Below are 14243 nucleotides of genomic sequence, written 5' to 3'. Positions count from 1 at the left end.
GATTTAAGTTAGTTAAAAATACTGGTCTCTGTTTTTAACCAGACTTCGCAACGCAAAGGATGTTTTAATGTTGTGAGCAATTGCCACAGCCTTTGGACAGTCACAAATCATAGAGCTGCCAACTTTACCACCCTTTCCACTTGTTACAGCGAAATTGGACGGCGTGAAGACTTACATGCGCATGCGGCGGGTGCCCAACAACCTGCAAGTGAAGGTGATCAAGTGGTTCGACTACCTCTGGCTCACGCAGAAGTGCTCTGATGAGGAGAAGGCCGTGTCGTGTCTGCCGGACAAGCTGAAGGCGGAGATCGCTATCAACGTGCATTTGGACACTTTGAAGAGGTAATCTTTGTTAATTTAACCCTTAGATGTTCACAATTCAAGGGGTGAGTGGACAAAGGTCATAACTAACAAAATGAGTTATGAGTGTTTGAAAATGTTAATCTGCTCATACTCATACCACATTTGAATCCTAAAATGTATGAATGCTTGTCAGATAACACCTTTGTTTAGGTTTGACACGTAACAAAATTGCGTGTTTCGAGCTCATTAGTCAATTTTATCGTCACTTAAAACCTATGTTCATGCAAAAAAGTCGATTCTTCATTTTGTCAGATAACGCCTTTGTCCACTCACCCCTTCAATTATTATTGGTTTCTGACCCTAAGACAAGTCACTATGGTTCAAAATTCACTGCGTTATAAAGGGCAGCATTGCTTTATTGATTTTCTTAATGACTCTTCGGTCTTTGATATCGTTACTCAGAAGATCAGAGAGCCTATTCATGTAAATTTTAACAGAATACCACAGATAATACATAACAATTTGGAATTAAGTATTTCATTCTGAACTGCAGTTTCGAAAAATCATCGACTCTTATTTTAGTTCTGAAAAAATTGATAAATTTAACCAAAACACCGCAATTTATTACTAGGATTTGTATTGGCAAATCCTAGAAACAAGAGGACATTTTCGGGAAATACTAGGCCAGATGAACGTAAAAAAAAATTGTAAAGATAGTAAATATGATTTTACCAAGCTTGTTGGTCTTTTTAAGTTTACTACGCAATAATATCAAAAGGTACATTCACACTTAACTGCGCCGTAAAATAAAGTGAACAGTATTCCCCAAAGTTCAATTCATAGCTGAATCTCTGAGACTTGGGAGTCTGAAAGTTTAAACATCACGTTAACTGCCGGTCCATAAACAAAACTTGGAACTGCCAAAGTCATTACGGGAACGATCAAAGTCACTATACTAAACATTAAGTAGAAGTGACGTGGGTCAAGATCGCCCGGCAGTCAATGCAACGGCCCCTGACGGGAGCAGTTTGAAGATTTATCTCATGATATTGTTGTTAACAGATAACTTGGGAAACTATGGGCAGCTTATACTGAACTTTAGTAGTTGCTTGATGATCGCATGCCTACCAAGTCACTTTAAATTAGGGTATTGCTTTACCTTCATAGATATCAAATTCACATAAAGTGGAGATGGTGCTGCAGTTGTAATTTAGTCAAAAGGTAGTAGTCCTGAGCTTCAGAACAATTCAGACTTGTGCAGATAATATAAACTGATTTGTCTTTTTATTAAGAAACTTTCTTTACATCATGTTCAGTCCTTTTAGTATCACGGTGGGGATCAGCAAACTTGTTATTAAGTTTCTCACTGGAAAATTTAATCAGACCTCTTACTTGAGCCAAACATAAATTAAGTTTTGAGTAATGGATTCGAGCAGTGAGTTAATATTAAGTAATAAACCACACAAAGGGTTGTCATTCGACTCCGCATCTGCTAATGTTTATTTAATAGGTATGTGCGCTTAGCTAGGGGGAGATAACAATGCAGGTAGTACTTTTGTACGTTGGAAGAAAAACTACACAATTCATAATGATTCCAAGATGCCTTCGACTTTTTGCTGCCTCTACGGTGATACAGGTCATTGACTTAGGAATAGCTTTAAGATCTAAGCTTGTTCTAGCGGAACAAATAAACTCTAGTCCTTGCCAAGAGTTTGATGTTTTGTGAGCTAAAAATTTTGGTCTCCATTTCTGCAATTTCATCGTTAGTAAACAATACATTCAATATGATAATTCCCATTCGATTTTGTCACCAAAATCATTATATCCATGCAATCATAAAAAACGAATAAGGTAGGTACATTTCGTTTTAATGCAAAACCGATAAAAGGTTGACTATAAAACTCAATGGAGACCACTGCGGCGTGTAACTTTCGCGAATAATGCTTCCCTCAAAATGTTCACCTATCGTTCCCTTTTTGTATTTATGACTTTATGCCTCTATGGTCTCGCGATGAAATAGAAATAAATTCTCTTGATCCGGGTGTCCTGGGTTTGATACCAATGGAGTTCCAGATGTAGTAGGATCTACTTTGAGTAGGACTTTGATTTTGTGTTTTAAGACCATAAGTTACTACCATGCTTAAAAACTAAATTATCGTTATGTTTTTCGAATGATAATTAATGTAAATTAAGTTCGGCACACAATTACACTTTTTCAGACGCTTTTATTTTAAGGGGTTGCTTTAAGTCTGATCTCAAGATTGTGACTTGAGTTGAGTTTCAACCCACGCGACAGAATTAGGAAGACGACCAGAAAGAAATCTCAAACAGTTAATAAAATTGGTACGCTAATAACTACTATTGTAGTATTAAAACAACTATGAATATTTCATGAATTACGTCTAATACCTTATTACTATACCTTACCTAGTGTATAAGCACAAATTATTACAGGTTCGCATTATAGTTTCCAAGTTTGCTATTAGAAGCGGAACGGAACGCCGCAATAACATTTCGTTTTGATTAACATGTTTCAAACAACTTGTTTAACTGCACGGAAACTTTCCCGTATGTCTCTGTTTATTCATGTGTTGTGCTTTTCAATGGAATTGCTTTTAGAGTTCCGTATAAGAAAACGTATTTATTTTTAACGAAATGTACGGAACAGAACGTACGTTGCGTTGTATTTATTTTATTGTTTTGGGAACTACTAAAAACCTGCTCAAAAATTTTATTCATGAATCTTTATTTCCCACTCCATGAACGTAAATCCAATGCCTAAAAGTGGTAAGAAAAGGCAATAAAATTTCTCCTACTGCACTGCTTGATTATTTCCATTCAATTCCATACAACACGAGAACATAAAACCCAAGCAAATGATAAAGACGTCAACATCAGGGTGAGTGTACGACATGGCCACATTATGCAGCGTGGCATTTCAAGCTTAATATCCCGTGTCGTATAATTAAAAAGAGAAACATTCGCTTTTTACGTCCATGAATTATGCAAAAGTGTTCGTTATACGATCCGTAAATTTTTTGTCGTAAACGACTTTTCCGAGCTTTTTTCTTCTCAGCTCGATTCTGTTTTCTGTTTGGATCCCTGTACTTGACACGTGACATTAGAGACACATCAAAATATTCCCGACGACCTTTGTACCTACATAGTACCTAATGATACGTGAAATGCCTAAACGCCGAGACCAAACGAAAGGAAAAACTTTAAGGTATCCTGAATCACTACTTATAATAGTTCTTGCAACTCTCGAAGGCGAGTGAGCTTTAGTACTTGTGTGTGTACGTGTACATGCATATAACGATAGTGTAATGTCACAGAATAAGTAATAGTACTAAGGATAATGTCTATCAAAACTTTTGAAAAACGAACAGTAGCGAGCAACCACACATGTAAAGCTCACTCGCCTTCGTGAATTGCAACAACTGTAGGTATTATAAATCAAATGAAATATCATTGTATCATTTTTATCTTTTGTACAGGGTGGAAATCTTCCAAAATACGGAGGCTGGATTCCTGTGTGAGCTGGTGTTGAGGCTGCGACCCGTTTTGTTCTCGCCAGGCGATTTTATCTGCAGAAAAGGTGAGCATTTTAATGCATTAAATTCATTCTATTCTGTCACACTACACTTATCTCACTCCTTACATTTTCTACATTCAAGTTACCTAATGCAACAATGACATTATTTTGTAGATTTTGTGTCGCAAATGTGTGAAAGAAACTAAATGTTGAAAACCTTGTACCCAGGCGAAGTCGGGAAGGAGATGTACATAGTGAACCGAGGCAAACTGCAGGTGGTAGGCGACAACGGGAAGACCGTGCTAGCAACACTCAAGGCGGGTTCTTATTTTGGCGAAATTTCCATTCTGAACATGGGCACGGCAGGTAAACAACTTGGTAAATATCGCCACGGCCCGAGACGCCACGCCATTATTATTCTACTTTTATTATTTTCTTGAAAAGTTTCAAAAGCAAACGTTTCGAGGAGACGCTGCACTCAGGCCGAGGGAGCGGCCGCGACGCTAACAACAGGTTCTGGGACATCGTCATCGGCTGTTACTGATACCTTGACCTAGTCATTGTCTTGATACGCTTTACCAATTATCAGTATAAAACACTGGCCATCGACTTGCGGTAACGGCAAACTCTGTGAAATAGGGAATGCCTGTACTTTCATTCGTTTCTTTTTTATATATTTCGCATTTTAGACTATTGTTTATATCGTTTCTTTTTGAATTCTTTACATTTATATTTTACTGAACACTTTCTGCAAAGAAGTGACCATAATGAAATGTGTGGTAAGCTGCAATGACAATTTTATTTTACTTTTCCATCATTGGCTTCTCGTTAGATGTCCTTCTTCAGGATATGTAGCGTCTAGTGTCATGCATTTTGTTTGTCATTTTTCTGTTCTCCTTTGGTTGTATTGAAGGCAGTGTCCCCGATCGCTTTGCATCCTCCCCGAGTACCTCATTATTATATTTGGCGTGACCTCTTGGTGCATGTACCCCTTATTCTTAAGTGTACTATTTAATCTACTTGTTCTGTCGAGACCTATCGTCGTGCTGTCAGTGGATTTCCAACAAATTATTTTTATTTAAATCTAACTTTGATACGCATACTTGTAGACATGCTTGGTTCTTTTGGGAACTGAATACCTTAAATTTTTTGTCTGCCCTGAACGCTTTTGTCTGTTTGAAGCACATATTGAGAACTCAATAGAACTGCTTCTTATAGTTGTTTTGAGGTCGATTTATTTTGGACTCTGAATTTGAACCTGACTGAACACACACCCCTGCTCTGAATCAAGGTAGTTTAGGATCTTTCTCTTAATCAGCTTAATCTTCTAGTCTTGTATTGAAGTCCTCCACTAAATGTGCCCTGCCACCGGTGTGTCGGTCTACCTTCTTCGTAGATTCTTGTGATCTGTTTTGGCTGACTTTTAAGTAAATTGAGAGTTAATTTTTGAGAAGTTGAGCAGTTCAGTCAGTTAGCCAAAGCAGTTCATGAGAAGTGGCGACCGAACACCGGTTGGCACGGAGTGTGTGTATGACACGTCGACAGGCAACCGGCGGACAGCATCAGTGCGGTCCGTCGGCTACTCGGACTTGTTCGTGCTGAGCAAGAAGGACATGTGGGACGTGCTGAAGGAGTACCCAGCAGCCAGGGTGCGGCTCGAGGCGATCGCAGTCAAGAGACTTGAGAAGTATAAGAAAGCGCCGCTTGAGAAAGGTAAGTTTAAGTGCTTAATTTATTATAATTTTCATTCAAGAGACGCGTCTTCAAGATTTTTAAATTTTTAAAATAAGTAACTTGAAATCCAACTGCCAGGAATCAGCATTTTTAACGGCATGCCATGAACATGATTTGAATTCTAAGCTCAATATTCGGTCTAGTCAATTTATAAAAAAAAAACCTTTGGTGTGAGAAGCGCCATTTTGGTAAAGAATCCTCTTTTGGTGTATTATCTACTTATCATGCTATTTTAACGTGATAACTTGAGTATACAGCCTTGAGAATAAAGTAGTTATAAATAATAAATAAATAATTATCCTAGGACATTTTACACTGCGCTTCTAGTCCCAAACTAAGCAAAGCTTGTACAATGGGTGCTAGACAACGGATATAAACATACTTAAATACTTTTTTTTTTGTAAATACATACATATTACATAGAAAACACTCAGTCCAATACAAACAAATGTGTTCATGCACACAAATGTTTGTACTGTGCGGGAATCGAACCCGCAACCTCCGGAATAGTTGTCGGTTTCGAACTACTACACCAAACGGCCGACTTATTAGTATGATTACTATACTTGCTATTATAACCTGCGTTTGATTTGATACTCTTTCATCAGTGGCGATGGGTCGCTGCCAATCGACGCCCGGGCTCGTGGAGACGAGCGGGCGCATTCCCATCGAGGAGATGCAGCTTCCGCCCGCGCCGGCGCTGCCGCCGATGCACCCCTCTCACCCGCCTTCCTACCGGGACCAGCTTTATAGGTTTGGAACTGAAAAACGATTGTAATTTGTGCTTTACTTTGCAACTTTAGAATTTTGGGACATATGCTAAAGTGGGACAAACTTTACCTTCATTGGTTATTTTTACCGTTTACCGTCATTGGCGGCCAAGCTGTAGATCCTGGCTACACAGGAGATGCAGCGGTGGGAACAAGATTTTTTATTTTAAAACATACCAGGGTGATAGGTGGCCAAAGAAAGCAAGAAGTAAATATCATTTACGGACTAGGCAACTATGATCACAATCTACCTTGGGATATGAGGCTCTTAAATTGTCTATGAGAGTAGATCTTGGGCCTTTCATAATTTCGCCCAAATTAATAGCAGCTTGCACCAGTTTGCATTTTAATATCACTCTGGTCTTTGATACACGTCACAAGCATAATTTGGCTTTTAGGACATTTTTTTAACAGCATTATTTTCAGATTCACCAAGCAAACAGGTCTTTTATGTTTAGGTCTCACTATTATTTACTTCTGCTCGCAGTTCGTCAGTAAGCCCTCTTCGTGTAGCATCACCAGTAGCGTCATTGGCGTCGAGCGCGCGTAGCAGCGCGGCCGGCGGCGGCAGCGTCGCGGCTGGCAGCGGCCCGCGTGGTCACATCGACACCCACGAGCAGTTGGAGTGCGAGATCAAGCGGCTGAGAGAACGGCTGTACACAGTCGAGACCGAGAATGCCGCTATGTCTGTGAAGCTCAATCAACAGCAGTGGGAAGTGGAGCACAGGTACGAAAATAGAACATAAGTACAGATCAGGTGTATCATTGATCAGCTGGTTTCTGCTAGACACTCACGAGCAGTTAGAGTGCGAGATTAAGCGGCTGAGAGAACGACTGTACACAGTCGAGACCGAAAACGCCGCTATGTCTGTGAAGCTCAATCAACAGCAGTGGGAAGTGGAGCACAGGTACGAAAATAGAACATAAGTACAGATCAGGTGTATCATTGATCAGCTGGTTTCTGCTAGACACTCACGAGCAGTTAGAGTGCGAGATTAAGCGGCTGAGAGAACGACTGTACACAGTCGAGACCGAGAACGCCGCTATGTCTGTGAAGCTCAATCAACAGCAGTGGGAGGTGGAACACAGGTACGGATTACTGATTTATAGTATCATCACGTGACAGCTGTGACAGTCAGTATGGTCCCCTCGGTCACGTCGACAGCCACGAGCAGTTGGAGTGCGAGATCAAGCGGCTGAGAGAACGACTATACACAGTCGAGACCGAGAACGCCGCTATGTCTGTGAAGCTCAATCAACAGCAGTGGGAAGTGGAATACAGTTATAAGTTGTAATGATTAGTCTCTGCTAAATATGTACTGGCAACCAGAATGAACGCAAAAGATAGAAAGGCTTTAGATAGGTTTCACGTTGTTTACGTATAAGTATCGAGTAAGCACATTTCTCAGAAATTCATTCGATAGATTCCAAGAACGTTGTGTAACGTAATCTTAATAACTCTTGTTTCCTGTTTATACAGACTTTGCATGCAGCTTGCTAATTGTGTCACAGGAATAATGATACTGTTTTGTTAGATTCAAGATACCTTCCTAGTGTGTTATAAATAGACGATTGAAAATGGAGCTTGAACAAACAATCGTGCTCAGTTACAAAGAACGAACATCAGATACGTCTTCGAGCGTCAAAAACTTGAGGTTTTAAGTAGATACCTCTTAGATTAAGGCCCAATGAGGGTTTTCGCGAATGAAAAATCCGCCAGATGGTAATACGTAGACGCGAGGTCCAAATGCTGCATGATTGGTTATTTTTGACATGACATTGACAGATATGTCAAAATCCACCAATCACGCAGCAGTCAGACCCCACATCCACGTCCCTCCACACCCTCATTCGACCAAACTTTTATCCGAGAATAACTCATGGCATAACTGGCACATTGACAGTTTCAGTATGGGAAATAATGTCAACACTGACAATTTATTCTGAGATTAATATTTACTCTTGTTTGGTCGAATCCATCCATAATGGTATAGTAACGTTACCACTTTTTCGCAGACTGCAAGAGATCGAGATGCAGATCTGCGGCGGCAGCTCGCTCAGCTCGCAGGAGGACAACGAGCGGAACCGCGAGAGCATCATTTAACGGCGCGCCTCGCCCGCGCCCCCGCGCCCCTTGCCGCTGCCAGTACTACGCGCCTCCGCCGTCTACTGAAGACGCACCACGGCCCGACCAGTCTACTAAGAACAGAACAACACGCCTTATACAGCGTGTGTCGTATCGTATAGTCATGCTATGTGACTCTTTGTGGCCATATAAGTGTGTGAATCCCCCTCTCCCCTCAAGTCTTCAGCCCGCGCGGTCCCCTCAACCCCTCTGTGTCGTACTCCAGTGACTGTGACTTGTACGAAGACTCAGTGTTTTTACGGTGAGTAACATAATTATGGTATATTTAAATACGAATTAACTTTATCAAATTTATATATACGTAGTATATACGACTCGCTAATAATCGAGTGCCGTGGAGTGAGATTTTGCCGAGACAATATTATCTTAATTAAATCGTTTAGATACATCGAGGAGTGACGAGTGTTGGCGGGGCGTCGTGCGCCCGCGCCGGTCTACTTTAAGTGTTAATTTGCATGTCAGTCCTAAAGGGCAAAATTGTGTTTCGTTTCTGAGCGAATTAACGTTCGTGCGGTCGGCAACAAAGTCGATAAACAATTTTGAAACTTATTACTGTAGTTGAATAAAAAAATAATACGGAAAGACTTGTGTTGCCGTGCGTACCACCCTTGTCTGTTTTAACGAAGTTTGTTCTGTTACAATGAGATATAAATTGAACTTTATTAATGTGACATTGTTTTTCTTGTTTTTGCTGATGTTATCTAATGGCGAAATGTTTCACTCGAGTTGGAAAGTTTGTGTACAAAAGTTTACCGTATCGTGTAATAACTAACTGGAACTATGTGCCAAATAATGGCCAATGTGAATGTGTTACGGATAAGATTTTTGTGTTAACTCATAAATAGAGTAATGGGTAATTTCTTATCCATTAAATTTGAGCTTTAATTATAATAAAATCCCGGAAGACTTGATCAAACTTTCTGATAATTACGTTCCATTGTTCTTCCCTTGGTTACATTATTATCAGTCTAGGGAATAGTTCTTTCATCGTCAATATTTGGTATCTTATAATCTATGTATATTCGTGAAATATTAAATTCTGATGCAGTTTTGCCCGTTGTAATGATATAAAATTGACCATAGTAAGTTGTAATTTGTTATATAAAATGGATTATTACCTATGTATTAAGAAATGTAGCTTAAAACTGATTAATAAGTCAGTTTTGGTAATTTAAAAATCACTACTGCCAAATAAGAAGTAAGTAGATAAAACGAAATGTTTTAATGTAAAGATATTACCAATTGACTAAAAGATGTTTTGTACTTAATATCCTTTCTATTGATCTAAAATTCGTTTATGGGAACGTTGTAGCATAAATGTGTCTTCATAAGTGAATTTTATTGTTGGAGCTTCTGTGTTGATTTAGTCCTGTTTTTTTAATGAAAGTACCAAACCGCGTAAGCGATATAATATATATTCAACACTAAGTAAATTGTAAATACTTATTCTAATCGATGATTCGTGTTTATAAGCTGTTTTCATTGAAGCGCAGTTGTTTTGAGAACGTGCGATGGTGGAATGAAGAAGGACATTGTATTGTAGGTTTGCCTTTCGTTGACGAAACAAACGAATTGCCTGTGTTGTCATTGATGTAATGTATAATATTGCAGGGTCCACGGCAATAATGGCATAATGAACTTTATAGCATTGAAATAAATGTGACATTTCAGTTTACCAAATAAATACAGTTTTAAGCTCAGAGATCTGCCTCTAGGTTTTAGAAGACATTAAACATTATTGCTATGGACTCGTTAAATGAATGATTAATGCTTAATAGCGTCAAATATTGAAATAATTCTCCTCTTCTTCTTCCCAAATGAATGAATTGAATATTTCTTGATTCTGGAGTATTTCGCCGATGCTAAATAAAAGATCGGGTCTTTGATCTTTAGCTAAACATATTAGTTTATTTATTTAGTTAACACTTTATTTCTATGGCACACCAAGTGTAATTTGTGCACTGCAAAAGCCGCTCTTACTTCTTACTTCTCTAATAATAAATTCGATGTGATGTTGTATAGTATAGCTACTTACTCTATTTCTATTTAGGTACTATAATTACACATGAATGTATTAAAACAATAAATGTAAAAAACAATATTTGACGCTGCAAAGCAAAATCCAAATGTAAGTATTTATAGGTTCAATAATATTTGAAATGTAATTATAAATCATATTATTGGATTGGGTTCCTTCCGTCTGCTCACCAGTTATACCATTTCCTAACGCCCGATGATATAATAGATAGGCGATAAAATTTTTAACTGTAAATAAAATATTTATTTATTGTTATTATATTCCATAAATTTTTCTTCTTACATAATTCTCGATTATAAAAAAAGATAAGAGAGATGCATTACGCAGTTTATTGAACAAAAATCAAGTGCTTTTTTTCATGATAACGTGTCATACGGTTCATTTGTATCAAATGATGTGGGAGTATAATTTTCGTCTACAGGTTGATACCTAATTTATACATTTTATTATTCTTGTATTTTAATTGGACTTAACATTTTCTTTCTATCCTAAAAATACTTTCAGACAGAAATCTTGGTACCGAAGATTCTAAATAAGACCAAAGCTTTTATGCAAAGCATACTTACATAATGCAGAAAGCCTTTCAAGCATTTCATGAGAGTCTGATAGATAGTTTCTATTACACGAGAAACGACCGCTAGAGACGATTTATGAAGTCACTAGCCACTGAGCCACCCATCATTTTCCTTGACCATACGCCCAATGACAAAGTGCTTCATACAAGTTGTTTGTAACTGTTCAAGTTTCAAGTAATCAATACCAGCTAGTTTAAACCGTTAATATATTTCAGTCCGCTTCCGTAGAACTCAGAATTCTTAGGCTTAGTTCAGACCAAGAGAGTGATCAAAAATCAACAAAATAAATTGACTAAGAAATTAATTTGTAATAAACTTTTTATTTGCTCATGTGCAATATCTGATTCGTAGCCGTATTTTGCTACGCTGCTACGAGTCGTACACGCCGTAGTTTGGTCGTAGCTACAGCATAGCGTGAGTGAAACTCGTAGTCTGAATATTCCCGTTATCACCTTCAACTAAACAAAAATATTGTAGATATGCTTTAGTGTGGGTTTACCACTATACTTTGTCTGATTCCTAAATCATTGGGCTATACTCAATACTTATCATTATTGCTTTTCGCCTTATGGCAGTTTATTTTACGTCCATGAAATAATCTTACACCTTAACTATTCCTATAATTAACAGTATGTACGAAGCTTAAGTAAGTGTCGCAAACATGCGACAAACAACTAATTTGCACCAGCACAATCGCGTTCAGGGAACCCTAATGCTGTAACTTACTCGTGATCGAAGCGAGAACATTCCGTCGATAAAGCTCATTAAACTTTTCCAACTTTATAAGCTTGTCGCCTTCGGTATATCAATTGGAAACAAACTATCCCCAGGTTAAGTTTGGCTGCAAGAGACTCCTATTGAAATGTTCGACGAAAGTTTTTCAAACCGTTCCGTTTTGATGCTGAAACTTTGAAATGAAATGTTGAATTGAGTTTTTCGATATCTTTATGAAACAAAAAAACATGGTTATAGTTTTGGTTAATAAAACAAAAGGGATCAATATACTCATAAAATAAGTCACGTACTAATAAGTAAGTCAGACATTTTATAAATAACCATTTAAATTCTTGCCTGTAGACGAATGCATCTCCCTTGATTGCTCTGAACAGTAACCGAATGGTACACAATTAATTTAAAATTAATTAATTAATTATTGTAAGTAAATTTATTTACCTTCACGAGCAGAGCGAAGTGTAAAGGATGGTCGGTAGTTTTCTGCGATGAAAGGCTTGTGCATCTTAAATTGGAAATTCAATTATGTATCGCACATGATTCATTTTATTGTTAATAAAAAGATTATGATTATACGAACAATACGTTTTATTTATATGTCCTGAAAATATGTAACTTCCATTACGACTAACAAGAAACGTTTTTTACATTGACTTCCGGTTTGATAGCTCATAAAATTAAAAGTATGTCAATTGACTAGTAGTAAACTAGAGTTAATGGACAGAACCGTTCTGTGCCTCTACCATGAGTTGCCATCGAAAACTTGTATTCGTATACTACAGTCGATAGAGTTTAAACGTGGATCGATGAAGTTTGCATTAAAATCATACCATGAGTTCAATTACCGTATACTTTACTCGCCAGCGATAATTCGATGGTTTTGTGATGTCATGTTGGTGAACATGTTAACGTATCCAACTTCACACTCTATGAATGGATGAATGAAAGAACGAATGCCGCTCCTTTCTAACTATATAGAAAAGATAGAGTAAGAAATAACAAAAATGTCAAAAATAACACTGCAAAATTTAAGTGTCCTAGAACAGTGCTTAAAGCTGAATTAACATGATGATTTTAAATTTGTATTGTTTATTTCTTGTCATTGGGACTTTGACGCAGCTGTTGTCATGACAACAGATAACAAAACATGTTTTGTTGAAGGATTATTGATGAATAATTTTCCACAAAAAATTGGATTTTAACCACGATAGGAAAATGAGAACCTGCGCCTATCCGTTTAAACCGATTGTAGAATTTATGGAAAGGTAAGTTAAGTAAAAATAAACATACTATGTGGTGGAGGAATTTCGAAATTAAACGAATAATTTTGAGCTGGTTTTTTTGGAGAAATACAACCTTTCCAGCATAACTTCCACGTGCCTAGCTAAAATTCAGTAATATGAGTGCTAGATTTATATTTTCTAGATACAATAAAGTTGTTTTTCCATAGAGTGGATACACTTTTCCGTATTTGTATTAAATTGTAGTTTAGTCATTATTAGTATTAAATTAAACGTTGGACTGCTTAACTTGACTTGTAGACGCTTATATCTGTCGCTGTACTGGTTACATAGCACCACTGGGTGCCCACGACACAGGTTATTCCTAGTGTGGGACCCGCAGACAAAGCAATATAATGTTTACCGATTTTATTGTTACCAATTGTATTTGAAGGTGTATGCGTAAACGGTGTGTTTGCATAAATAAAATATTTGTATTTGTATTTGTATAGATATGGCGATCTGAGTATGCCCACTGAAGGGCCCCAAGAAAGAGCCAACAATAGTCAACGGTGGGTGGAACTAACGGACACGCGAACGTGAAATGCTGATGCCACCGGCGACACGAAAACTACTGAGAAATTGAGAAAAGTGTGTATAAATACCTACTACTTTATTCATTTTGATTGCTTTTATCTTATTTCGTCATTATTATTTGTAATGTTTATTTGTTAAGGTGTGGAGTGACTTTAAACAGTAAGAAGAAGGCAACTCGCATACACAGAGCTGCCAAGGGAACACTGGACTGGTGGCGGTCCAGGTTCTTCCCTGAAGCCAAAGGATTTAGAGCAGAGTGCTTGTAAATAACTACTTGTAAATTAAATCCATAATAAAGACCTAGGGTAACTGGATGGATATACCTACCTTATTATTGTAAAACTTAAGATATTATAATTAATTAAATACATTATATTGTTTTAATCTTTCATGGTCACTAAACATACATGGTAGCAATCTCGTCAGTAATAATAATTAAGTAAATACGTCATATCCTACTAATATCCTACTTAATATTAAAAATGCGAAAGTATGGATGTCTGGATGTTTGTTACTCTTTCACGCAAAAACTACTGAACGGATTTTGATGAAACTTTACAGTATTATTGTTTATAACCCAGATTAACATATAG

The 14243-nt window shown here is 37.6% G+C and overlaps 1 protein-coding gene and 1 long non-coding RNA gene across 2 annotated transcripts in view; both read left to right on the top strand.

Annotated features, from left to right (window-relative positions):
• LOC135077716 (cyclic nucleotide-gated channel rod photoreceptor subunit alpha) overlaps positions 1–8446 on the top strand; it is a 63454-nt gene extending 55008 nt beyond the window's left edge. The window contains exons 9-16 of the mRNA XM_063972289.1: positions 150–342; positions 3801–3901; positions 4067–4204; positions 5384–5551; positions 6181–6346; positions 6830–7069; positions 7116–7250; positions 8359–8446. Of these exons, the coding sequence (XP_063828359.1) occupies positions 150–342; positions 3801–3901; positions 4067–4204; positions 5384–5551; positions 6181–6346; positions 6830–7069; positions 7116–7250; positions 8359–8446 (1229 nt within the window). The remainder of the gene's footprint in view (positions 1–149; positions 343–3800; positions 3902–4066; positions 4205–5383; positions 5552–6180; positions 6347–6829; positions 7070–7115; positions 7251–8358) is intronic.
• Positions 8447–12572: 4126 nt separating this feature from the next.
• On the top strand, positions 12573–14020 carry LOC135086526 (uncharacterized). The gene is made up of 3 exons (XR_010260513.1): positions 12573–13098; positions 13566–13704; positions 13790–14020. It is a non-coding gene; the product is annotated as an uncharacterized LOC135086526 (long non-coding RNA).
• The last annotated feature ends 223 nt before the right edge of the window (positions 14021–14243 follow it).

This window comes from Ostrinia nubilalis, chromosome 2 (assembly GCF_963855985.1).
Source record: "Ostrinia nubilalis chromosome 2, ilOstNubi1.1, whole genome shotgun sequence".
NCBI classification, from domain to species: domain Eukaryota; kingdom Metazoa; phylum Arthropoda; class Insecta; order Lepidoptera; family Crambidae; genus Ostrinia; species Ostrinia nubilalis.
The sequence above is the reverse complement of the archived record's forward strand: the minus strand, read 5'-3'. Positions and strand labels throughout refer to the sequence as shown.